The 27,378-nt window shown below is 34.6% G+C and overlaps 1 protein-coding gene across 2 annotated transcripts in view; it reads left to right on the plus strand.

Annotated features, from left to right (window-relative positions):
- The window catches only part of GPATCH2 (G-patch domain containing 2), a 197,276-nt gene that overhangs the window by 18,887 nt on the left and 151,011 nt on the right, over positions 1 to 27,378 (plus strand). Inside the window, exons 3-6 of one of the 2 annotated variants that reach the window (XM_040263270.1) lie at positions 597 to 658; positions 3,710 to 3,892; positions 4,357 to 4,436; positions 4,564 to 6,608. In XM_040263270.1, the coding sequence (XP_040119204.1) occupies positions 597 to 658; positions 3,710 to 3,892; positions 4,357 to 4,436; positions 4,564 to 4,596 (358 nt within the window). In that variant the 3' untranslated portion in view covers positions 4,597 to 6,608. Of the gene's footprint in view, positions 1 to 596; positions 659 to 3,709; positions 3,893 to 4,356; positions 4,437 to 4,563; positions 6,609 to 27,378 lie in introns of those variants that run through there. The other variant, XM_040263269.1, reaches the window with a different exon arrangement.

The raw sequence follows: 27,378 nt of genomic DNA on the forward strand, positions 1-27,378 counted from the left end.
AATTGTCAGTATTCATTTTCTCTTCACAAAGACCTTAGCTTTGATTTAATGGATTGTTACCATTGTAAACTTTTTTCCTCCTTGCCAAATAATAGAGTTGTTGGGAATTCCTAAGTAATGTCTTTCAGGAATATTTGCAAATGTGGTTATGAAAAGTAATTCCATCCCAGCCCTTGTGTTTATTTCATGTACTGAAGAAAGGCTGAGCTTGCTTTTGACTGAGACTTCCCCATTTTATTGAGCAGTGTTGTTCAGGGCTCAAAGCTGAATTGTGTGGAATAAGAAAGGAGCAGTAAGCATTTGATGAAAGCAGATAATAAAATGCGTCAATTGTGTCAGCACCTCATAGCAGTCACATCTGGCTTGCTGTCAGAGTCCCATTAGATTCCTGTGGTTTTATGTGCCAAAAATAATATGCTCTGTAGTTAATGGAACTGGGATGTTTGCAGTTTGATTAAAAAAAAATCATCTTATTTTCTTGCAGATCTTTGTCAAGCTTAAGTTCCATCTCTGAGCTGCCATGTCTCTTTAAAATTTGATGACTGAGAGATCAATTGTTCTTTTGATCTGTTTTTTTTTCTTTTCCCTTATTTTAGTGATTCCAGCAGTCTCAGCAGCACTGATGCTGGTTTGTTTACCAATGATGAGGGAAGACAAGGTACTGAGATGCTGATTTTTTTTCTTGCTTTGGGAAAAACGCCTTCATTTTAAAGTTGTGCTTATTACTAGTTATTTCATAAGTTGATGACTTCAATCCATTTACCTTCGTGCAATCCACACACTACTTAGTGGACTAAGGATTTAGTTCCTTTCCATGCTATGTCTTCATAACCTAAAGTAATTGATTATCTCCAAACGCTAGTCTGGGGAGCTAATAATGTTAAGGAAGGATTATCTTCCTTGAGAAAGCTTTACATACCTCAGTCTTTTCAATTTTGTCTCTTAGCAAGTTCACAAGACCCTGGTTCTCATTCTCCACCTGATTCCATATGTATTTGATTATGTTTAAGCATTAATAAAAGTGGATTTGCAAGTCATTTTTCATTTTTATTCAGCTGTGACATTTATTCATCCTATCCAGTTTGTAAGTAATTACACCATTTTCATGAATTCAGTATTGTACACTGTTAAACAGTAGTCTTGCAAGTTACATCTTTCCCATCTTTGAAATTTCCTGAAGTTTTTCATACTGCAAAATGGCATTATTTTGAAACTACCTGCTCTCGTAAAAATTATGAAAACCTTAATAAGGAAACAGGAGACATACATACAAACACGAGTGTTTTCTTCCTTTCTGGAGATTTTTAGAGAAAAGCAGTAATGTCTAAGGGGGGAAAACCCACAAAATTTATTTTTTTAAAGTCTAAATAATGATGTTATGAAACAAAGAATAAAATAATAGATGCCCCATAGTCTTCTTTCTTAGTCTTTTCCTCCTCTTGGCAATACAGATTAAGTAAATTAAATTATTACTCCTTTCTGCTTACTTATAAGCCATTTGTTCCCGATAAGTAGATACATAACTGTTTTCAAGACCATAGACTTCACAGAAACATATTAGAACCTTAGGGCTGAGAGTAAGCTTCACTACCTTAATATACATGAATTTTTGTTAAAATACCTATGTCTACTCGAAGTTATAAACATTGGTTTTGGCAATGAAATGAAATGGGAAAACTTTTTAAAAAAGGACTCTGACAAGCCTCTCAGTCTTTGAGAAGATTGAATGGCTTTGAAGAATCTGCTAGAATTTACTGTGAGCCTCCTATGTTTCACATTACTAAGTGTTTTTTTTTTTTTTTTCACATTTATTTTACTTTAAGTTCTTATTTTATTCTGAAGACAACCCTACAAGGTCCCCTCCCCACTTCTTTTGCTTTTAGACAATGAAACTCAGCCTTATACATTTGAAGTAATTTTCCCAGTGTCACAAAACCGTGGAATTCTATTTGGTCTCTCTGACTTTAGAATCCAAGTTCTTAATCTCTAGCTATTTGATTTCTTTATTAAGAACAAAGTGCATCACATCAAAAATAAGATAACCCCATTTTTCTATGATAATGTTGTCTAATTGGAATTAAGATTTAGGGTAGACGGTTTTAAGTGATGCCCTTTCATTTGTTATGTTTTTACCTGATCTGTGAACTTTTAGTATAACTCTCAATGAAAGTACCAAGGTATATGTGCTTTGGATTGTGCTTGCTTTTTAAAAATATTTTCTATGAAATCCTCAATTGAAATAAACAGGTGACTTTGATTTCCCAAGTTTTTTATATTTTTCATTACTTCATAATTTGAAATACAGCATTTCCCATAAAACCATTTTCAATTAAAGTTTAAGGGCATTTTTATGTTTAAAAACATTTGTAGTAAGAGATTTTGGAAACCAGAAATGTTCTGTAAAGGGAAAAATTTTACAGCAGTTATGATGACCCTCTTAGGATCTGGAATTAGTAGCTTTTCTAAGAATCATGAAGACTAATGAATCTCAGATCTTATTCAAAATGCTATTTGTCTCTTATTTTTAAAACCATCTGCTTTCTCTCTCTTTTTTCTTTTTTTGACTGCTTATACATCTTTTTATTATTTCTTTGAAAAAAATCACAAAATACTGCCGATTGACACAGAGGGCATATTTTTCATGCTGACTTTTAAATTGATCATTACTCCATGATTACACTCAAGGGTGTTCCCAAAAGTCAGACTTACTATGAATAGTGTTCTGTTTTAAAAATACTTTGCTTGTAGTAGTTCAGTATAGTTTCTCTGTGAACTCTGTGGTGTTGTCACTTTTCATTTAAAATCAACTTTTTCACAACTATTTCTTAATGAACTTAATCAGATTAATTTCATTTAGTCACATCTGTTCATGATTGTTTCCCCTTTTGCACTCCATACAAATCATGAAATTAAGCTAATTATATACCATTATCAGCTGCAAGAACAGGTTCTACAATTTTATACCTTTTAATTCCTGGCAGGAGATTAAGACTTGTTTTTCCTTAATATGGAAAGAGTAGTAACTTAAATGGATTTCCCTACAGTTTTTGCCAAAGAATTAACCAGTGTATTATTGTTTTCACATTTTTAAACTGGTTCTGAAACATAATGTTTTATGTTCCTGATGGAAATTCTTATTAAAATGTTAAAGAAATGTTTAAGTGAAATTGTCATACAGAATAAAAAGTCTTCTTTATAGATTATATAGATGATTGCCAGATGAAATACAGGATCCTCAGTTAAATTTGAATTTTAGATAAGTAATTACTTTTCAGTATAAGTATGCCCCATTTTGTATTTGGGCTTTTTTCCTGTGGCTCAGTGGTAAAGAATCTCTCTGCCAATCTGCCTGCCAGTCGAGACACAAGAGTTCAATTCCTGGGTCAGTAAGATCCCCTGGAGGAGGGCCAGGTAACCCACTCCAGTATTCTTGCCTGGAGAATCTTATGGACAGAGGAGCTTGGCAGGCTACAGTCTATGGGGTTACAAAGAGTTGGACATGACTGACTGAGCACATTTTGTATTTGGACATATGTTAAAAATTTTATGCAACCACTGTATATTTATAGTAAAAATAAATATTTTTCAGAGTCATTTATCTGAAATTCTGGTTTAGTTACTGTCTCTTATTTTTTAAATCTAAATCTGACAACTCTGTTTCTTGGGATGATAAAACTGAATCTTTGGGGGATTTCTTGTATTTGCACAGGTGATGATGAGCAGAGCGACTGGTTCTACGAAAAGGAATCAGGGGGAGCTTGTGGCATCACTGGAGTCATTCCATGGTGGGAAAAGGAAGATCCTACTGATCTAGACAAAAACTTACCCGATCCTGTCTTTGAAAGTATCCTAACGGGTTCTTTCCCCCTTATGTCACATCCGGGAAGAAGAGGTCAGTAGCACTGCCTGACTGGTGGAGAAGAGGGGGTCTGTAGTCAGTTAGGAATAGTCATGACAGAGGAGATGCTAAATAGAAGTGAAAGACTAGACCCAAGATGCTTTGAAGAAACACGGTAACCAGTAATTCAGCTCCCATACTTCTCCGCTTTTATTAAGAAGGTTAACCTACTTTCTTGCTAGGCCCATAATAAAAATGTTGAAATGATAGATAAATTGGGAGGAAAGAGAAGGCCTGGATAATACTGTGACAGTTAAGTAATTGATTGCCATGTGCCGGCTGCCTTAGAACCCTACTAGGCTTTGCTTTGGATCTTTTAAGGGTGAATTTCAACTTTTCCTCAATACTGTTCAATATATTTCCCCCTCCAAGTGACTCTGATTTCTGAATTGATAGGATCTTATTCTCTGTTCCAGTGATCATAGACTCTCCTTCAACTGAGGACTTTGATTTTCCAGGTTTCCAAGCCAGACTGAGTCGCCTTCATGGAATGCCTTCCAAGAATATTAAAAAATCGGGAGGGACCCCACCTTCAATGGTAGGCATGCTTTCCTGTTTATTTGTCCTGTTTGGAAATGTATCCATTTCTGTGGAGTAAAAAGCCACACCCTCATCCTTTATTCCTATTCTAATGCTATACTTAAAAATAATCCATTTTTTTGTAGGCTACAAACTGGACCAGTGAGATTCCCCTATAAACCAAATCTTCTAATGCTAATAAATTAGTTACGTTTTGAACATCTGGGGAATGACTTCCGAGGGAACCTGGCTCCTGTCCTCTTCCCCTGGAGGAATATCACTGAAGTGAGAGCCTCTTTCATGAAAGGATGGGGCTGTTTTTGCTGGAGGACTGGTATTCTTCCTTTAGTCAGAAGTGAACCTGATGGGCGAGGCTCTTAGGGATCTAGGTTGGCCCAGGGTGGGTAGAAACTACTGTACATTTTATATATTTTTCTCTTTTATGATTTTTTTTTTTTACATTGAAACCGTATATGTATCACTTGCTTTGCCAAATTGCTCACAAAAGCTAGAGAATTAAAAACTTCCAGATTTCACATCAGTATTCCTTAATGTTTATATTGTGACTGGATAAGAACTCATTTTTACATATCTGACTGTTGTAATTTAAAAACATGATGCATTGACGTTTATGGTTCATTTTTAGAGAAATCGTACATAGCCAACGTTATTTAAAATATTTGAATTTTACTCAGGGTATTATAATAAGGGCTAAGATGAGTCATAGGTAAGGTTGATAATCTACTAGAGTTTGTATTTTGTTCATGTTTGCTTTCTACTTGGATAATCTGCTCTGTATTGAAAACCCATTGTATTTTATAGTGTAGTTTTTATTGTACTTGGAAAAAAATCATCTTTAGTTTTAAACTAGTCACGGTGATACCTACTCTGTGCTAGTGGAATCATTTACTCTTACCTTTTAAACTATCTCCTCTGATATCTGAAACCAGTTAAAATGATCGTTTTGGCTTAGACCATATTGAAATCATGTGAAAGCTGGTATTGCAACAAATAATGTATGACTGAATCATATTGTCATGTTTAAAAGTGAGACCTGCTTACACATCCTTAGAGTGGAAAATGTGTGTGTCACTGTGAGCGTCAAAGATACTTGCTTGCTCTCATTTTTACCAAGCAGAAGGGAAAATGTAACATTTCTATTGATGGTGTAGACACTATACTACATTCAGACCATTTGAGTTCTTCAGAATGGTTATATTTGAAATGATTACTATTTTTATTAATTTCCAGTAATGGATGAAAATTGTGATTCAACACATGTATTTTTATATTATTGTATAGATTCATTGTTAATTCAGCATTTAATGGCTAATTTAAATATGATCATTGGAAAAGAAACTTGAAGTTGACATTTTCTTTCCCTAAAGTTGTTATAGCCTGAAAGATTCCAGCAAACGTATCAAGCAGGAATATGTGATATCTTTTAGATTACTTGTTTAAATCAGAGAGATTAAAAGTGATAAAGTGCGACTTTGAGTCTCTTTACCTTTGCATATTTAAAGCGATATTTTAAAGGTACAATAATGTGGTATTTGGTCATTGTAAGTAAGCGTTTTTGTGCTATGTCCTTTGTAGTGAAACTGGTGATTTTTTTTTTTTTCCTGAATTACACAAATGCTTTTATTTTATTTTGTATAATGACTGTCTTTTAGATCTAAATAAGTCACTTTAAAACCTTGGCCTATGAACTTTGCCTTACCAATCGTGAATCTAGATGAATGCTCTCTAGTTCTTGGTTCAGTTTTACCTATTTTTATATTTGGTTCACTGCTTGCTTGAGCATAGCTGGGATTTGTAGCCCATTTTCTAGGCTTATTGCAATCTCACTGTGGTATTTTATAGAAGCTATTACAACTGATAGGTTAGCTTCATGGTATTGATGATACATGGCTTAACCATAGTAAAAGCTGCCTTTCGTCTCTCAATTGTAAAAAGGTGATTAAGTTACACTTGATGGAGATATACGATATACGTGTGTTTATCATGAAACTAGTGCATTAGGCCATAAACTGTTTTCCTGGTCCATGTTTTTTGTATTCACAATTTTATTGAAGACAATGAGCTCCTTCCCGTTTTCTTTCTTTCAATTCTGAATTGTCCTTGTTTGGATTTTTAAGTACTGTAATCTTTTTTTTTTTTTCAATAAAATATCTGACTTGGGCAAGAAAGGTAAGAGTTCCAATTTGTGCTGATATTTTTAAATTCCTATGCTAAGTTTTCTTTTGTTGTTGTTGCTTGTACTGTCCATATTACATGTAACAATCTAGTGTTAAAAATCATAACCTTACAAAACAGTCATCTTTAAACAGTAGCCATATCATCCGGTAGTAAGAAATGAAATTGGATTGCTTAGACTTTCACTTGGAAAGTCAGATTGTCTTACAGAGAAATGAGTTTCCTGAGCAAAGTTAGATACATGGTAGCTGCAAACCCATTAAATGGAATGGCAGCAAGGAGTTTCTTAAACAGATAGATGGGTGATGACTGCACAAATATAATGTTCTCCGAGAGAAATGACAGAAGGAGAATCTCTACAGAAATATTAATGTAAACATTTTTGGAGAAAAACTTCCAACCAGATTCTGTTATTGAATGAGTGAATGCTGAAGCACTGCTCCTCAGGTAAACTTCAGGGTTAGGTTCCTGTGCACTTAAGTCATGACATCATGCAATCGAGACATAACCTTGTATGTATATTTGTGTTTTAAAACACCTCACTTGATATATATTGTTGATCTGTTAACACTGAGCTCGTGACCAACAGCCTTTATCAGTCATGCCTGAGCAAAGCTTATCTAATGCGTGTATTTTCTCCATAAGGCACATGAGCGCCTTCTCGTGCTTAGGAACAGTAGACAGCACTGCAGCGGTATGGCTGGAGACCACCTAAGATAGGGAATCACCAAAAAAAAGCACAAAAAGGTGGAAAATGTGCCACTAAGTAAACTACAAAGAGGACACTTGTTGACAGTGTTAGAGCTGAAACAAGAAAGCAGATTGTTGCCTTACTTGGCCTCAGATGATTCACATTTTTTTCACTGCTTTACTCATGCCTGTGAATGACCATGAAAGCACCCTGTAAGCATTGACTTAGGGGTTACAAATAAATTTTAGTGAATATGCACATTTGCCTATGTAGGACCTATAATTAAATAGGAGTGAGGATCGACTCTAGATGGTTTTGTAGAAGAGCAGAGTGGTACTGCCTAATATAAAGTTTATAGACTTTGAAGTCAGATGTTGGTAAATCCCCACCCGGGTTCTTCTTTTTGCTTATAATTAAAATTTGAATCTTATTTTCTCTTTCTGTTAAAGAGAGACAATGATTACTTTGCAGAAGTGTTATCAGGATTAAATGAGATTATGTTCCCATAATGGGCCCAGCACCATCTCTGTTACAGAGTATTTATGAAATGAATGATCATCACACTTATTAGATATATGAAACATAGAAGCTCATGATGTAGAGAACATTTGTATCATAGGAATTTCAGACTTTAAAACTTACCTGTTCATATTTTAGATATAATATCCCCTCATATTTAATATTTAAAATGCTTTAGATTACAGCCTTTTTATGTTTCTTTTATACCTGATTCATATTTGAGCCAGTCTTTGTCTTTAATGTGGTCTGTGCAGAATGATTTTGAATGAATTTTAGATTGACAGACACTGCATTAAATCTTAAAACTCAACTGCAAACTAAAAAGATTGTTTTAAGCTTCTTTTCTCCATTCCCCCCTTCCTCCTACCACAATTATTAAGCTATTAATATTTATTTGTAGAAAGACCAGTACTGGTCAGGAGATTTTGGTCCAGAGTTATCTGACTTTTAAAAGTAATTTTGTCCATGTGCATGAAGGGAATCCAGACAAAGTCCGGAGAATTTAATGCTGAGAGAAATTAACTGTTACTATCTTCTGTTCGAATAAGGCACTAATTTATTGGAGCCTAGCTCACCAGCCTCTTATATTCACCACTTTTAGGAGAATTAAGCAAATAATAATTAATTCCAAGGGCTACCCTGTGGCCGTTATACAAGAGATTCAGCTTGAATCTCTTGTATTTTCAGAATTTGTGCATCAAGTATAATTCAGAATAATAATCTTGAGAATAATGATCCATCCCAGAATCAGTTTTGGGATACCACTGTACTTGCAAAGTGAATCTGATTAACTTGAGTTAAGCATAGCATTTAAGTTAGATAGCATGTGCTATCCCTAAGCATCGTAATTAATCAGTGTGTTATGCAGGTGAGAGATCTTTATCTTCTTTTTTTGAAAAGGAATGGTCTTTCTACAATGTTACATTTATCTACATTAGCATTCAAATTGAGTAGTCTGTTGAAAGATCAGAAAATAAATGGCTCCATTTAAAATACAGTACCTGAAATCCAACATAAATATTACATAAAGAATTGTACATAAGGGTTCTATCTTAAGATTTTGTAATTATTTCAGTCCATTTTTTTGTATGGTTGTAAAGAGAAAAAGTGTGATGGTGGTGGTGGTTATTCTGTCAAAATGAATCTGATTTTACTGACTTTATTTAATATACATTGATCAAGTTTAAATATTTGAAAAAATGTGAACGTCAGTCCTTTATCTAAATTGTCATGCTATACAAGTAAGCATACTGTTTATAATCAACAATGTAGTAGCTTATATCTCTTCAGACACTTGAGTCAATTCATTCTGTAAGAGAAAAAGAATATTATATTTTTCCTTCATTTATGAAGTCATAGACGACAGGATTTCATGAGTGGCATATTGATAATGTTACTGTAATGATTTACTCGGTATGTCTTACTCAACTGTTGTTTCATTGTTTCTTAGGATACTAGAGTAGGAATATTTAGTCTGATTTATAGCCTTTTATAACGGGAGGGCCATTTTAAATGGACTTGGTTTAAATAAGGGAACTACATAAACTTTTCTTTTAGCCTAGTCTGAAATTTTATGATAGAAACAGACCTAAAATGATTTTTAAAAACATTCCCAGCATTTGTCCTCAACTGTAATTTGACCATGTGCTAGTTATCTATTTTTTCAATGGAATTTGATAACTAAATGCTTAAGTATAATCTATGAATTGATACTTATTTGTATCTTTAAAAAAATTTTGGATACCTTGCAGAATATAAAAAGAATATATATTTAGAATTTTTATATTTTAAATATAAATTATATCATGTATATTCTAATCTATCACTATGTATGATAATAATTTAGTTTAGAAACTGATATTTTTTTCTTAGAATTTCTTTTGAGATAAAGTAGATTTTGTATTATAGAAAAGTGACTGCTTAATAGATATATAACAAATATTTCTTTTACAGAAGACTTTTTAACAGTATCTCTTGTTTGAATTAAAATTCTCTATTTTGATGTGATTATTCACAACTTTATATTTCATGTCATGTAAATTTAATATCCTAATTGGTATTTGAAAATATGAATTTAACAATTTTTATTCTCTTCCATTAAAAGTAGTATTCATATTAGTATTGCTATTTACTTTTATTGTATTATACTTTACTGGTATATATATATATGCATATATATATATACACATAAATTCAAATAATGCAGATATATGGTAATGCGTTCATTCATTCAACAAATATTTGAATGCTTGTTTATTCTCCATATTTAATCTTAAAATTCCTTTAGAAAAAATTGCATAAGCATATGTTCAGTCTTGGTATTTTACTGTTATCAAATGTGACCACTTACACATTTTTCCCCCATATATTTAAAGTACTTATGCCTCCTTCTCCAACAACTTATTACTAGAATTGCCTTGACTTCGTGTATTGTTTTTTTGGTTTGTGATGCCTCAGAAGCCTGGAACTTGGCAAAGCAAATGTTAGCAGTGAATGAAAACACTTAGGATGATGCTTACTATATGCCAGACATTTTCCCACATTCTATTTATTTATTTTAATTCATTTAATTCTAAGAAAATCCCTATGATAGGTTAATGTTTATGATTTACACATTTAACTTTTCCGTTAGCAAGCCAAATTTAATGCAGTCTGGAAGTTTATTCTTTTGTCATGTTACTAATAAATAAAAACAGATTATCCTCATAAAAAAAATCTTCCTTTCTAACAAAATCCTGTTGGAAGTGTGAGTTAGCTTGAAATCCTTGCAGTATTCTGTGCTATCTTGAATAGTGAGTGCCATCAAGGTGTGTGCCGTAGTAAAAGCAATAACTGAGATGTTTTACTGCTTCCAGCAGACGAATCACTGTGGACCCACATCCTCTGTTCTCATCCTTCTCACTATTTCTCTGGTAGTTTATGATACATTCTTCTTGATCTTTGCATCATCCGTTTCAGGTCTACTCCCTTGCTCTTTGTTTCAGGTTGTTCTCCCTGCTTGCCTTCCACAGTTCCTCAGTATCTCTCCAGCCATAAACAGTCTGCCTAGTAGCTCTCACATTTCTTCTTCAGTTCAACTGTGATAATATCCTTTCTATTCCTCTTATTCCTTTCCTCCCCCTAATGGAGCTTGGCAAAATTCTGGGTAGACTTTACACATTAGGAATATCTGCAAGTATGAGTTGGATCTCACTAACTCATTGGAGATGGAATTGGCAGACAGAAAAGTGTGGATGGGCAAGGCGTAAGTTTGAAACAGCATGGAATATTCAGGAAATTGAATCCAGAGTTGCTAAAGTACAAGTACTTGTGTTGAGTATGTCATAGACAGGATTTGGTTAGCAAGGTAGACAGGAGTTAGATCATTTCAGACTTTGTGGTCCATGGGAATGCATGTAAACTGATGTAATCTCTGAGGAATTAAGGCAATCAGTTTTGTCCTGTTGCATGGGCAGTGGTGTAGAGTGTACATTGTCTGATTACAGGTTAAGACTGTATTAGGAGTCTAAAGCTGTCTGCCTGATTTCCCAGTAGGTGGGATCCACAGTAGGCTAAACCGTTCATTTTACCAGACTTGATATTCTAATTGACCTTTGGATAGTATCCATTCATTCAACAAACATTTATGGAGCCTCTACTATATGCAAGATATTCTTCTAAGCCTTGATTTTACACTGGTGAACAAAGCAGACAAGGTTCCCTGAAGCTTATATTTTAGTAAGTAAAAATAAACTTGATTGGGGAGGAGGATGAGTAAATAAAAATGGCTGTGAAGAAAAAGATCCCCTGGAGGAGCAAATGGCAACCTACTCCAGTATTCTTGCCTGGGAAATCCTAGCGACAGAGGAGCCTGGTGGGCCACAGTCCATGGAGTTGCAAAGGGCTGGACATGACTTAGTGTCTAAACAATAACAATGTAATAGTGAACCGCAGGATGTGCAGGTGATTAGAGAGAATATGATTTGCAGGCTGGAGTAAACGTTCAGTTAAGTTCAGTCACTCAGTCATGTCTGACTCTTTGCGACCCCATGGACTGCAGCACACCAGGCTTCCCTGTCCATCACCAACTCCCGGAGCCTACTCAAACTCATGTCCGTTGAGTGAATGTACAGCCCTGATCAATTAGTGCCTTTCTTCTCATTGCTTTTATTAACAATGTGGAAAGAGAAACGGGGGATTCTCACACTTGTTCATTCAGGAAGTTCGGTTATGTCCTAGACATCTCTCCTGATTCCAGTCCAGATTGACCGCTGGTTTTAAATGTCACTGAAGGTGGGCCTGCAAGTAGCAAAAGGACACTTTTATTTATAAAGTACAGTATTAATTCTGATGCTTTTGAATATTTGTTTTGTTTTTTCTACTTAAAAAATTTGCAAGTGTCAAATATTCATATAGCATTCTGGTCTTCCTCTTTAGATTAAATAATGATGTTTGGATATGTAATATTTTAATATTATATAGTCATTCTGCTTTTATGGTGACTTGAATAGTGTGCAGGGCAACTAGTCTTTTTATTATATTTCTAAAGATCATGAAATGCCATGCTTTCTTTTCATTTTCTTTACTTTGGTGCTTGCATACAAATTTAGTTTCAGGTCATTCACGTTTATTAATAAATGGCTTATCTTAAGATTGATATTTTTTTTTAGGAAATTATCTTGGACTTTTTAATGATTCTTCTTAAAAGTATTGGATTGAAAACATTTGAGATTTTTAAAAAATACTTCTTTGCAGAAGTTGCTTAACATTAAAAATTTTTTTCTTCTCTTTTGTATCCTAAAAAGCTTTGCAATATGTTCTAAATGCTCTTTTAAGAAATTAAAACTTCTGATTGGTAACTATTGGACTCCATGAATGAAGATTAACGACCCAGTTCCTTGTTGCTCTTTTTTTTCTAATGTATGGCATGATTTTTATTGAGAAAAATCTTGCACTAAGATACGTGCATAGGTAATATAAATGTATAGTTTACAGAATAACCTAAAAACAAAGCTTATTCTCAACAGCTGCCTTCAGAAACAGAACTTTCTAATTCCTCTGTGTATCTCAAACTTCTAATATTAAAGATTTGCACCTGCATATGTATTCCTAAACAATATGTCAGCTTTTCCTGTTTTAGTTCTTTATGTAAGTTGTATCACATTGATTGTCCTTTTGTGAGATATATATTTTTAGTGAAGAATAGTTGATTTACGGTATTAGTTTCATGTGTACAGCAAAGCAATTCAATTATATGTGTACATTTTTAAAGGTTATTTTCCATTGTAGGTTGTTACAAGATACTTAATGTAGTTTCCTGTGCTATATAGTCAATCCTTGTTTCTTATCTATTTTATGTATGGTAGTTTGTATCTGTTAATTCTATACTCTCAATTTATCTCCATCACCTCCCTTTTCCCTTTAGTAAACCATAAGTTTGTTTTCTGTGTCTGTTTTTGTATAGAGATTCGTTTGCATTATTTTTTACATTCCATTCCTTGTTGCTCATAAAATTGTGACATTGTCAGGGTTTCCAATTTTTTTTTCTTCCTTTCCTTTTTTTTTTTTTTTGAGTCAAAATCAGGGAAACAGAAATGCTGCAAACACTTCACTTTCTTCAAAGCTTCTACTCTGGTTTTCTGCCTTTTATGTTGCTGATAGAATTATTTTGATGGTCTATAAAACTCAGTTTTCTAATTTGCCTTCAGATATGTCAAGTATCTAATAGCAGAAAAGTTCAAAATCAATGATGGGTAGAACACTTCCAAATAATATTTAACAAGTGCTTTCTCTATTGAAGTCACCTGCAAATCCTCCAACTGAAGGTCGATTTGAACAATTGAGAATTTACTAAGAAGTCTTAGAAATAAAAGGGGTCCCTATGCTGTAGTTAGCGAATGATAACCAGATATTTTTCACATGTCATCCAGTCTCATTTGGATGCTGACAAACAAGAGATACATGCCAACAGGTATATATACTTTAAGCCAATATAACTTGTAAAATTTTTGTTGTTGTTAAATCACAAGTGTCCAAAACATTTACCAGTACCTTAATAGAGGAATAAACTAAAAGTTTAATGATGTCTGTGTGTACCAAGAAGTGATGACTTAATGTCATTCACAGTATAGCATCTTCCTCTTAGAACTTCGTATTTAAACCTGATCTTTGTTTATAACAGTTTACCATCATAGTAATGTTCAATGGCATGTACTTGGCCTTTCTGAAGTCTTTCAGATTTTGTATAGATTTTGAAGTGTATAGTATAGATTTTAAAGTGTATAGATCCCTGGGTTGAGAAGATCCCCTGGAGGAGGGCATGGCAGCCCACTCCAGTATTCTTGCCTGGAGAATCCCATGTTCAGAGGTGCCTGGCAGGTTGCAGTCCATGGGGCTGCAAAGGGTCGGACACAACAGAGTAACTAAGCACAGCACACAGAAGCAGTCTAGAAATGTTTCCTTTAAAACTACATAATCCTGAAAATAAAATTATTACTTAGATTTTATGTCATCCCTTTTAATTTACATATATCTTTGATACATTCTTCTAATTTTTTGATCCACAGGAATGTTTTAAAGAAGTATAATATATATTTATTGGATGAAAAAATAAGTGTGTGTTACCTCTGACTCAGAAACTTGATGTCTGGCTTAATTGTGTTTTCAGCTATAGACTTCTTCATTCAGTTCCATGTACCTGTAATGAAGGCATGTGGTATCTTCATTGTGGGGAAATAAGATATGTCTTTGTCCCCCAGTAGCTTGCAGTTTGGTCAGTGAAAATTAATTGGGACATGGAGAGAGAGAGAGAGGAGAGACCTGTTTGCTAACTGACACACTGACCCTATTATTTTTCATTCTTCAATTGCACTCATCCTAAGTTGGTTTTCATTGTTCAATTAATATTTTAGTTTTATGTGTTATCTTTGTCTTCCTCCACTCTTTCCACCTCTAGACATGTCTGTGTCTCACTCCTTTCCTTATGTATATTTTTAGCCCTTTCTTTCCAGTTTTCATCTGTCAGTGTCCTATTGTAGTTACTCCTAACCTTACATTTTGATAGTACCTTAGCCTCCTTGCCGGTCTTTCTTCCAGTTTTCCTCCCTCTAATCCGTATCACATGTGACTCTATGTAAACATTTTAAAAACATGGTTATACCCTAGCCAAAAAAAAAGGTTTTTACCCCCTTTATCATCAAAGTCAGGTTTTTTCCTACTGACTTTCCCTGCTCACCTATGACCTATAGATAACACTTCACCTTTTTCCAGATGGTACTAGGTCATAGCATCCCTACCTCTCCCTCAACCTGCCCTTACTCAGCCATGTTCATTCTTTCTCTACTTGTGCTCACAATACTACACCCATCTTCTTACCGTTAGATTCATGTTCTGCAAGGAATAGTTCAGGCTCGATACCTTTTCTTCAAAACCTTCTTCCACGCATCACATTTCAAAGATCACTGCATCTTCGGAAACGCTGTTCTTTCATTCATTCATGGGTGACCTTTCTGCTTTACACTGTTACTCGTCTTCACGGGGCTTCCCTGGCGACTCATTGGTAAAGTATCTGCCTGCCAGTGTAGGAGATACAGGACACACAGATTGTATTCTCGCCTAGAAAATTCCACGGCTACAGTTCCCGAGGTCGCAGCGTCAGGCACGGTTTTGCAGCTAAACAATTCATCTTCTTATGTTTGCGTTGTATCCTCAAGCACATAGCACCCCAGTGACAGGAGTCCAGCTCCTAGCCTACAATATGTGCTTAATAATATTTTAAATGTTGATAGGATCTACTGGGTATTTCCTGATACTCTTTTTAGGGAGTTTTCTACCACTACAACCTTTTGTTCAATTGCTAGTACAACCTTAAGTAACATCTTTTCCTACCAATGTTAGTATCTTAAGTTCCTCGTTTTTTTAATTATTATTTTTCTTAAAAATATTGGCCATACTGCACAGCTTTTGCGATCTTAGTTCCCAGACGGGGGATTGAATTCAGGCCTTTGGCAGTGAAAGCGCCCTGCCCTAACCACTGGACCTCCAGGGAACTCCTTCTTCATTGTTTTTAATTTGTCCTTTTATGTACTTCATGATGTGATGCAGGTAAGATTCCATCTGAGAGGGCACTAAAAAGCTGCTTGGAGGCTCCGTGTACAGATGCTCACCTTTTGGTTGGGGGATCCTTAAATGTTGTTATCCATAGTGATTTCCTTTGGATGTGCTGTGCTCAGTCATTCAATCATATCTGACTCTTTGCTGCCCTCTGGACTGTAGCCCACCAAGCTTCTCCATCCATGGAATTCTCCAAGCAAGACTCCTGGAGTGGGTTGCCATTTCCTCCTCCAGGCAGTCCTCCTGACACAGGGATCAAACCCATGTCTCTGGCCTCTCCTGCATTGCAGGCAGATTCTTTACTACTGCACCACCCGTGAAGCCCAATAAAATAATAAGTAGTCTCCTGTCTCAAGCAGGGTAGGATGTCAGGGGTTGGAGAGTGAGTGGGGTGGGCTCATGTTTGACTCCACTCACCAGCATTCTGATTGCAAAGCAGAAGACCGGGCACTTTGTCTGCAGACTTTCAGTGAATTTTCTTAATTCTATTAAAGAAAAGTCAGTGGCCCTTTCTGGTTTCACATCATCTTACCATACATTTTGTGCTTCATTTGAGATCTAGGGAAGGGGTGGTGGGGTGGTAATGTTCTGTGACTGATTGGCCAAGGATTGGGACTAAGAATCAACTTTAAAAAATAGGTTCTTGAGCAATTCCCTATTTAAGAGATATCTGGAGGCTCCAGTTTCTGAAACTTTCTGGAACCTGTTGCTTTAGTCCATTTACTTTTTATTGCCACCCTCTCCCTACCCCATTGCTGGAGAATGTTAGCTGCACGTTCGTTTTGTTTTCTTCTGTGATTTTGTGATCATAGATTGCCTGGTGGTATCTTCTTTCCTGTCTCCTTTGTCCTTGTGAAGTTACACCTTTTTATTCCTACTGTCCTTTTAGTGAGGCTTTGAAAGGGAGCTGAAATGTATGATTAGTGGGTGGGTTACGTTTATTGGTAAATGCTACCTAGTATTTTCTTTTGACTTTCTTTTTTTTTAAAAGTAATAGATTCACAGGTTTTAAGAGACAAATATCACAAGAAGTGTCCTATATCCAATTCTTCTCCTACCCATCTATACAAATACAGCATCAGTTAATCTGCTTGCTAACAGTTAACAAAAGCATCAGTTAACAAAAATCAGTTAACCGTGATTTTTAAACTTTAAAAAAAGTCTAAGAGATTATAAATTATACCTATTTTTATTCTTTTGTTTTGGTTGAATAATGTTTCATTAGTATATTATTAAATAATTCTGCTTTTATTTTGTGCAATTAATATGAAAGGACAGAGGTATTTGATTACTGTTAATTATATTAGCTAACATTTATTGAGTCTTTATTTGCCAGGTGGTATTCCAATCTATGTATGTTAATTTATTTAATGTTAAAAAAAAAAGCCTATTGAGATAAATATTATTCTCCTCTCCACTTTATAAGCCAAGAACAGGGGCAAATGGCTTAAATGACTTATTCAGGGTCACTGCTTATAATTGTTAGTGTCAGAATTTAAACTCTGGCCCTGTGACACACTCTTCAAAGACTTAGCCATCAAGCTATACCTCTTCCCCTTCAAGGGTAAAAATATTTCCAATTAATTTTTAATTTGTAAAAAATTGACAGGCCTAGTGGCCCACTGAAATAATACATCTTAGTTATGTATAGTTTGGTCAATCTAGTGAATATATTGGGTACATAATTACTCTGTGTTTAGTTGACCAAGTGAAATCTACTGAATTGGATATATGTTGTATTTTTCAGTGTAATAATTTTCATCATGTAACTATGCTGTCCATGTCTCTTATCAACTGTTCCCGTTTTTTTCTCACAAGTGTTTTTGTCTCCTTTCCTTTTGTACCTGTTGATTTAACTTACTAGGTCCTTGCTGACATTTACGTCTTTTCTTTCTCATCATCCATCATAGGTTCTTCATATCCAAAAAGGTGAGTGACAGCAATAAATATTTAAATAGAATGGAATATTTTGTAAAGAGCATCTTTACAAACCCCAGCATCCTGTGATTTAAGTCTTACTGTCATTTCATTGTGTGGACTCAAGTGATTTTCAAAGAATTAGCTTCATCATGAAGGATCAGAGCCAAGTCTTCTGAATGCTTATCTTCTTACACATGAAAATTATCAGAAGTCACACTCTTTTCTGTATTTTTGGCTGGACCTGTAGTGATTTAGCTTTTTTTGAGTGTTAGCTTTTGATACCATGACACCTGACAATTAAATTTCTTGTCAGCTTCAAAATTTGATTGGGCTTCCCTGGTGGCTCAGCTGGTACAGAATCCATCTGCAATACGGAAAACCTGGGTTCGATCCCTGGGTTGAGAAGATCCGCTGGAGAAGGGAACAGCTACATATTCCAGTATTCTGGCCTGTATAGAATTCCATGGACTGTATAGTCCATGGGATCGCAAAGAGTCAGACACAGCTGAGAGACTTTGACTCACTCACTCACTTATTTTGAGGAAAGATTTATGAGTTTTTATTGTTAATTCTTAAGTTATTGCAAATTATGTTGAAGGAAATAATTCATGCAATGAATTTGGCATTAGCTTTCTTCATATTTATTAGCATCACAACTTTCCCCTAATCCTTCTTCTCAGTTAGCATCTTAAAGTACTAGTACAGGTCTAATATAGTCTTTGGAATTGTCTGTTTATAGGAAAAACCAATTAATCTGACTCCTTGATTGAACATCTTGTTTCTTCAGTAAATTGTTTCATATATATTACACTTTCTTCAGCAAATTGTACATATATGTTACTAACACATTTTAAACACATAATTATATATATTGATCATATGATTGTTCTTGAAATGCCTTTACTTGCCATTGTAATGTTGCTTAGAGGTGCTGGCTGTCTAGCTGACTGGATGAATTTTCTTTCCTCCTGTTTTTCTCACTATATAATTCCAAGCTTCACAGTCTGGCACTATGAAACCAGGGACAAGGCAGACACTTTATATGTGAAAAAAGGGCCTTTACAAACACATACATGCATACACACACACATTTTCTTTTTAGATTATTTCTGGTAGGTGGTTCTTGATTTCATTTAGACACTTTGAGGACATACACTTATTTTCATAACAGTCATCATAAACTTAAAGTGAATTAAGATATGAATATGCATGAAGAAATTAGATGTTCTAACCATGAATATATGGCATCAGTGTGTCTAGAGTGAATTACAGACTTTACTCATTTCTGGACCATTTGTTTTATATATAGATTAAATATAGATAATTACTCATTTGACAGGTTACTTTATTACTTTGATGTATCTCAGAGTACCACGTGCAGTTATAGTGTGATTATTGTAATAATTTGGATTCACTAATAACCAAATGAACATTTCATTAAATTAAAATTTTAAAAGTGGAATTTGATTTTGTTTAAAGTCAGTTTTACTTCCAGTAGTTACTTTGATTCATGGAAGAATTATACTTTTTAATTGAAATTTTTAATTCTTCTTAAGCTCACAAGTTAAATGTAAAAGTGTTTTGTTACTATTCTAAATTATAGTTAGAAACTTCTGTAGGTTAGTCATTTCATTTTCATCTTGTGCCTCACTTGTATGAGAAAAAGATTGTGAATTCAGTTTAATTTGTTGCGGGCAAATGTGTACCAGATAATGTACTAAACTTAAAATTTATTTTTGCATGTATAGAGCACTTAGCCAAATACGTAGCTCTCTAGATGTTTTAATAATTGTTTTCCTATATAACTCTAATACTTTGTCTCTCAATAGTATGTGATTTAGATGTATATTAAATGGTTAAACTGCTTAGAAATAATTTGCACACACATTAAGATTCATTACCCAAAGGAATAAAATTAAAACATTCTAATCAAGTATCATGTTTTAATCCATATTTTTTTTGTTTTACTTTATTTTGTTCTTTTATTAGGGAACTCGTGTTGCTATTTCAAAGTGATCTTTATATGTTCTTTTTGGTTCACACAGTTCTTTAGAAAAGCAGATCTATTCTGGCTATGTAATGCATTTTATTTAATTTTATAGTTTTTATGGTATCGTATATTAGAGATTGCCAAAAATATAGAAAAATTTTAGAGAACATTTTTGGATTTGATGGATTACCACTCTTGAAAGGGAAACAAAACACTAAATATTTCTAATCCCGCATTATTTACCGCATGGGTGGTTAAATGCTACTTTAAGCCTCATAAAATTAAAAGGGAGAAACCTGCCAACTGTAGCAGGAATTGGATTTAGGAAGAGTGGTACAGAGCCAAAATATTGCTACAGAATTAAATGTCAAAAATCTTCTTTAATAGTAGATATATAGTTCACAGTGCCTGGTTATGATTAATACATTTAATCTAAATCACTGAAAGTTGCACTCTCCTTTTCCATAAAATACAATAGGACACAAATCAGTTTTACTGTAGATGGATAACAATTGGAAAATAATGCATCTTCCCGCCCAATAAATTGTCAGTTATACCTTTTAACTAAAATCAATTCATCTTTCCAAAATTTATTGCAATTTCTAATAATAAATCTCCTCAAATGTTTATTCATTTGGTTTTTGATACATTTGTGCCACTTTTGCTATGGTCTAATGTTTTCTCTTTTGATTCATTGTAAATTAGAAAATCTATTTTGAGTCAGTTTTCTAGTTAAGAAGTTAAAATCTATAACCTAGCACCTTTTTCACTTTCCACTGTACGTTTTAATACCCTTGAACTTGAACTTAAATGCAATCCAGTAATTCTTTTCAGAAAGAGATTAAAAGACTTTTCAGTCTTAACTTCTTGAGGAAAGGCCAGATTCATAAAAGAAGCACTTTGGTGATTATTAGATGATTGTTGTCAGAGATCCGTTTCTTGAATCAAAATGTGGGGAGAAAGAGACACACAGAGTAGTAGCGTGATTCCATGTAAGTATCTGGTACAAAGAAGAGGGAATGCTCGTTTGGATTAGGGTCATATTGGGAGCCTCCTTTTCCACTGATAGCAGTAACCCAAAAGGAAACATAGCAATCAACTATATTCTGTGTGTCTGACACAGAGGTCTTCCCTTCATTAATCTCCAGGTTTACTTTTTAAAATCTCTATGTATACATTTTCAGATTGTTCTTTTTTAATATATCCTAAAGTGTGAAATCAGATTGGTTTTTCACATGGTATTTTAGAATGTAGTTGTTCTTGTTTTTTTAATTTAGTACATAATGCATGAGCATTTCATATTATCATTAGACTTAAAGTAGATGTTCAGATACTAGATGGTAAACACTGATTTCGTCATTGTAATTGTGTACCTTTCTTTCTTTATTTCACAGCGAAGTCAGATTGGTATCCCCCCTTTCTTTTCCACCTGCACTTTTACTGTGCTATTACATAAAATTTAAAAATGAAAGTGAGAATCAGTTTTCTTTCCCACAACTCTACCAAAATGTGCTTGCAGTCAGCATGTTCTGAGGCTTGGTGTTAAGTTGACACTTTTTATATCAGTTAATATTCTAGAATATATTTTTGAAGGTGATACTATTAGGAATGAAAGTGACATTAATTTGAATCAAACCTGTAACTCACTGGCAAATTTGTATCATCACTAATATATAAGATGTCATATGATTAATTTAGCAGGTAAAAAAATGTAATTTGTATAGCCAGAATAGCTGAAATAGCATTCATTAATTGAGCTAACTGGTAAAGAAAACACATGCTTTCTAAGGCAAAGATCAGACATGAATTACAGGTTTTGTTCATCTAAAAGTAGTGCTGCAGTTTTTTTTTAACTGTGAACTTATTAATTTTTTGATATATGGATTCTTTAATATAAAGTGTGTTAGTCATTGGTACTTACCAAATTAATTTCTATATTAACAAATTAGAGGTTTTAATAAATTTAGCTAGCTGTGAAAACCTTAAAAGTAATCTTTGACTTATGTGTACCTTCTAATTTGATTTTCACATCACATTAGATATGAAAGTAAATCAAATAATGCTCTTTTACATAAAAAAAGATCAGCTGAAACACTTCTGCTTCTCTTTTAAATACCAATAATAGATTTTAGTGGTATTCCTCTGGTGGTTTTATAAACATTGGCTAATAATACAGAGTCAATTTATTGCTTAAGTGTTAATAGTTTTTTTCTGTTACTCTTATTAATGAAGATTTTAACAATAACTGTAAGATCACAGTTGTTACCTTTGCATGGTAGCATTCAGTTTTGCAAAGGGTAACAGCATTTTTTTTTTTTTTTTTCAAAAAAGGAAGTTAAGATTCTGAAGAGATAAGTAACTGACTTAACTAATAAGCAGATCAGGGTCAATAGTCTGATTCTTGGTCTAGAATCCTCTTCTGTTTTCCCCACCTGCCTCTCCATAGCTTTTCTAGTTGAATGTGAATTCATCCTGGAGACAAATTTTTAACATTTTTAACCATAGTTTTTGGAATTGCCAGGTAAACTTTACCATTTTCAAGCAAAATGTATGTTTTAAAAGAGGTGAGTTAGGAATTATTTTTCTCCAATTCTCTAGTTCAGTGTCTTTGACCACTGATGTATCCTAACTAGTCTCCTTATTTATTTTTGGCATCATCAGCTTTCCTCTATTTCTAACGTGATCTCTGTGCCCCATTTGACTTCTAACATTAAACCTACTAGTGTACCAAAAGCATGTGTATTCCTTTTCTTGTTCTAGATCTTTGCCATTAGGACTCCTGCTGTCTTCCCATCTTCACATCCCAACTCCCCCTCAGCTGATGGATTCTAAATAAGTCTGGAACTTTCCAACATCTGTCAGTCGGCTCCTGCTGCTTCTACCATTTGAAATATCACCCTTTTCATGTCAGTCTAGGGAAGTCTTGCCCATTCATCAAAATACATTTTCCTTAAAATCTTACCTGTAAACTTCTCTGCCAGGAGGCATCTCTCCTCTCATTCAGAGCCCCCACTGCCGTCACCTTACGAATCAGAGAACCGTGTGTTAGCCCCTGCTGATATCGTGCAAGCCAAAAGCCCAGAACCAGAAATCAGAATACCTTCTCTCAGATTTACTGGCTATATGACCTTGGAGAAAACACTTTTGAGCTTCAGTTTCCTCATCCCTAAATAGGGATAATAAAAGAGAACATGAAATAAGATATGTCATAGGACTTTGTGAGCTGTAAAGACACTATTATTACACATTAACTTCTGGAGTCCAAATTCAAAATGCCTTCAGGTGCCGGCAGATAATATATACATATATGTGGGAAGTAACTTGGTGTCAGGGAGACAGCTGCACACTAACTAAAGATATTCAGATTCAAAACATTTTAAGATTTGATAGCCAACAAAGGAAAAAAACCAACAGTGCACTTGATACTGCCCATAGGAGTATTATAAGGGAATAAAACACTTACCATTTATTCTTGTCTCTTTGATGGCATGCCCAAATCTTTAATTGAAGAAAGTATAGTTCATACAAATGAATGCCACTTATTTTGACTATATTTAAAATCAAAATCATTATTGAGTTGAAAAATAAAAAGGTATTGAGATTTTCTATGTACCAGGCCCCTGAAATCCAGTGTAATAAACGACACAATGTCCCTGCTCTCAAGGGTCCTACAGGCATTTGCGTGTACACAGAGAAAAATGTAACTTCCACTACAGAGACTTAAACCAGTTGCACTATTGAGACCAGAAAAAAAGAGAATAGTTGCTTTTACTAGTGGTTATCAAAAGGGTATTTGAGCTAGGACTTTGACTGATCAGATCTTTCTACAAAAAATAGGAAAGGTAGTACTCCTGCCTGGAAAATCCCATGGACGGAGGAGCCTGGAAGGCTGCAGTCCATGGGGTCGCTGAGGGTCAGACACGACTGGGCGACTCTACTTTCACTTTTCACTTTCATGCATTGGAGAAGGAAATGGCAAGCCACTCCAGTATTCTTGCCTGGAGAATCCCAGGAATGGGGGAGCCTGGTGGGCTGCCGTCTATGGGGTCACACAGAGTCGGACACGACTGAAGTGACTTAGCAGCAGCAGCAGCAGCAGCGTTATATCGTAGCATGGTTAGGAGATTTGGAGTTAGAGCTCTATGTGACTCACACTGTTATACAGTCTTAGGCAAACTTACTTTGATCACTTACTTCCCTCCATCTTTGACTTACTTTCCTTTATGTGACCTTTTTCCCTTTCCTTTATAGCACCTAATTTAATCTGAAAATTTTTTTTTTCTTATCTGCTGTCTCCAACTGCTAGAATTTATGCTTCTAGGGCCTGGGACTCTTGTCTGTCTTGTTGGCCTCTCTTGTATCTAGAACAATGTTTGACACATTGTAGGAACTCAGTTTATTAGTGAGAGTATTGAATGAATGAACCGTGGGCTTCTTGTGAGGATCAGCATAGATTTTTTTGTAGGTATCCCTTTTGCAGAAACTTAGGTCATCCAATTCTAAGTCTAGTACTTTAGGTCAGCAAACCAAAGATGAAGAGTTGTAAAAATGCCTGGCTGTTTAAGAAATACTGAGTTCTCAGCTGTGTGTTAAATTTAAGGTACGTGGGTAGTAATTTCAGGACTTCTGACAATACAAAGACCATGAAACTAATTTTGATCATTCTTCTTCAAGCCGAAACATTCTCTTTCTCTCCAATTTTTTTAGTTTTATAGGTGTATGAATTAGATATTAATATATAATTTATTTAGATTTTAAAAGTCTACCAGATTCTTAGCATTTCTTCTTATATAGTCTTAGATTTTCCTTGCAAGATCCTTTTCTTCAAGTATGTTCTTAGAAGGTATCTTAGTGTTTATAACTGGTAAATTTGCTGTTTTAAATCTGCAACTGGATTCATTTCACTTTTGCTTATGAACAGTAGATTTTTTTTGCATATAGAATTCTGGGTTAAATCACTTTTTTCAACACTTGGAATGTACTCTGACTGGCTCCTGGCATTTGTTGTTGCTGTTAAGCAACCTGTTGTCAGACTCATGTTAGACAATGTGGTTTTCTTTCCCCTCAACCCCCGCTGCCCCCCGACCCCATTCTGGCTGATTTTTTTTTTTTTTTTTGTCTTTGATATTCTGTAGTTTCACATTATGCACAGATGTGAATTTATTGACCCCGCTTTTATGTTGTCTTTCTTACAACTAGTAATTTCTGTCTTTAACCAGCTTTTTAAAATGTTCAGCCCTTATCTAAATGTTCTCTTTTGTTTATTAAGCGTCTTCTATTTCTCTAGGACTCCAGATAGATGTGTGTTGCAGTTCCTCATTTTACTCTCAGCATCTCATAACCCTTTTCTCCTAGTTTCCATTCCATTGTTTTTCTGTCCCACACTGTAGGTAATTCCTTCAGCCTTGCCTTCGAGGTAACTGTAACTCAACTACTGTTTAATTCATCTGTGCTATTAATGGAGGGAATCTAAATACAGTGACTATTTATGAGACATTAGTAGTCTTTCATTTACCCCATGTTTTACTGCATCCTATCCAAGGAGTTTGGTCTCAAAAGTTCTAATTTCTATTGCTTTTATAATAAAGGTATCCTTATATGGCATTCTTACAATGATTGGTATATTTCAGTAGTTTATTTCTGTTGTAATATAAACTCTACAACCTCTAGTTGTGCCTGTTAATTATAGTTAAGTATATTTTATACTCAAATGTTAGTTGAGAATTAGGCTGAATAAGTAACCAAGGCAATTATTTAAATCATTAAAGTCTTCTATGTTTAATAATTTGTTGACTGGTTATATACTGTGAATTGTTTACATTCTCCCACTTTCTTCTAGTCTTTGATAGGACATGATGTAATTCATTGTTTTTAGCCCTGTGATATTTTGACGTGAAACGTTCATCTTTTAGCTTCACTATATACATATATATATATATATTTTTTTTTTAAGCAGGTATTTTTGCTTTTTTAGAAGTAAAATTTTATAAATGTAGTATTGCCCTTTCTGTTACTTTTTTTTTGGTCTTATCACGCAAATATTTTTTCTCACGTTTTTTCATAGCATGTTATTAATTGAGAAAATGTAAACAGATTTGCCATGTCCGTAGAATGTCCTTACATGGAGTCAGTCTTTATATTCACTGTCATTACCAAAAGCATTTTGACATTATGATATTGTGATAGCTTTAAGAAAATTTTTCTGAAAGTGCTCTATAAACATACTTGGTGCAAAATTTAAAATACTATACAATTATAAGTTATGATTAGTAATAATTTGAGTAGTGCTTTTCTCCCCAAGAGTGTTGAGCATTGTATAAGTTACTTTTTGAACTTTGTCTGTTCGGTGGCAGTTAAAGAAAAGGAACAAGGGCAATGGAACAGGAAGAGGGTGACAAAGAGGAAGAAACGTATGAAAGAAAAGAAGTAGAGAGATGAACAGGGACCAGCTCCAGTAATAGTGCCCAGCCAGTTAAGCCTGCTGCATCTGTTTGCAGTGACCTTACATGACCTTAACTCATGACCCCCTGATTCCCACCTCTCAGCTACCTCAGACATGTTTTGATAGAAGTGAAGATGATCAAAGACTGTAGAAAAGGAAATTTGACTTCAAGCTGGAAAAATAGACACCATGTTTGTAAAACGTGAATTTTAGGCTTTAAGTGGTTATCAATAAAACTGTGGCTCTGCAAGGCACTCCAGAACTAGGCATGCATGTGTGTTCCCATGAGTGTCCACATGTATGCACACACACCTAGTCACAAGAGGCATACTCTCTTACACATCCCAGCAAGGAATGAGGAGGGCCGGAATCCCTCCGAAACTCTGGCACTGTCTTGCTAGTACTGCCTCTTGTATTGGATGGAGCTCTGGGCATTGGAATCAGCCTGAGACACAGATTGTTGTTTCATCCCTACAACTAATTAACCATATAAACTTGTCTAAGACCTTAATCCCTTTCAGCTTCAATTTCTCTTCTTGGCTTTGTCTTGCAACTTGACATGTATCAGTGCCTTTTTATGCAAGGTTCTCGTGTTCGGTGTTACTGCTTATTTCTAGTGTGCCTATCTGTAACATGAAAGTTTGAAATCAGTGATTTCTAAGATGCTTTCTAACCCTATTATCCTGAAGACCAGTCAAGACCTGTAAAGGATAAGAACAAGAGAAACACACTGTGAAGATGGAAATTCTTTCCAGCAAGTCTAAAGCAGTACTTCTTAGTCACCCAGCAAATCTTGGAGAATGGGTGTGGTGGACTTTGTTAAAATGTAAATTCTGATTCTGTAAGTCTGGGGTGGGGCTTGAGATTTTTGCATTTTTAAGAAGCTTCTAGAAAATGTTGCTACATCTGGTCTGAGGACCCTTCTTTAAGTAGCAAAGCTTGAGAGAATGATTAGGGAAGGAGAATTTTTAAAAGAGAAGGATGACAAGAGTAAAGAATGATTACTGAAGGAAAGTTATATACTAATTATAAAAAAAAAAATTATAGGCAGGATGTGAGGTGCAAATCTTTACTGTGATTTTGAAATAATTGGGAGATTTGGGCTCTGGTTG

Source organism: Oryx dammah, unplaced genomic scaffold (assembly GCF_014754425.2).
Source record: "Oryx dammah isolate SB20612 unplaced genomic scaffold, SCBI_Odam_1.1 HiC_scaffold_21, whole genome shotgun sequence".
In the NCBI taxonomy this organism is placed as follows: domain Eukaryota; kingdom Metazoa; phylum Chordata; class Mammalia; order Artiodactyla; family Bovidae; genus Oryx; species Oryx dammah.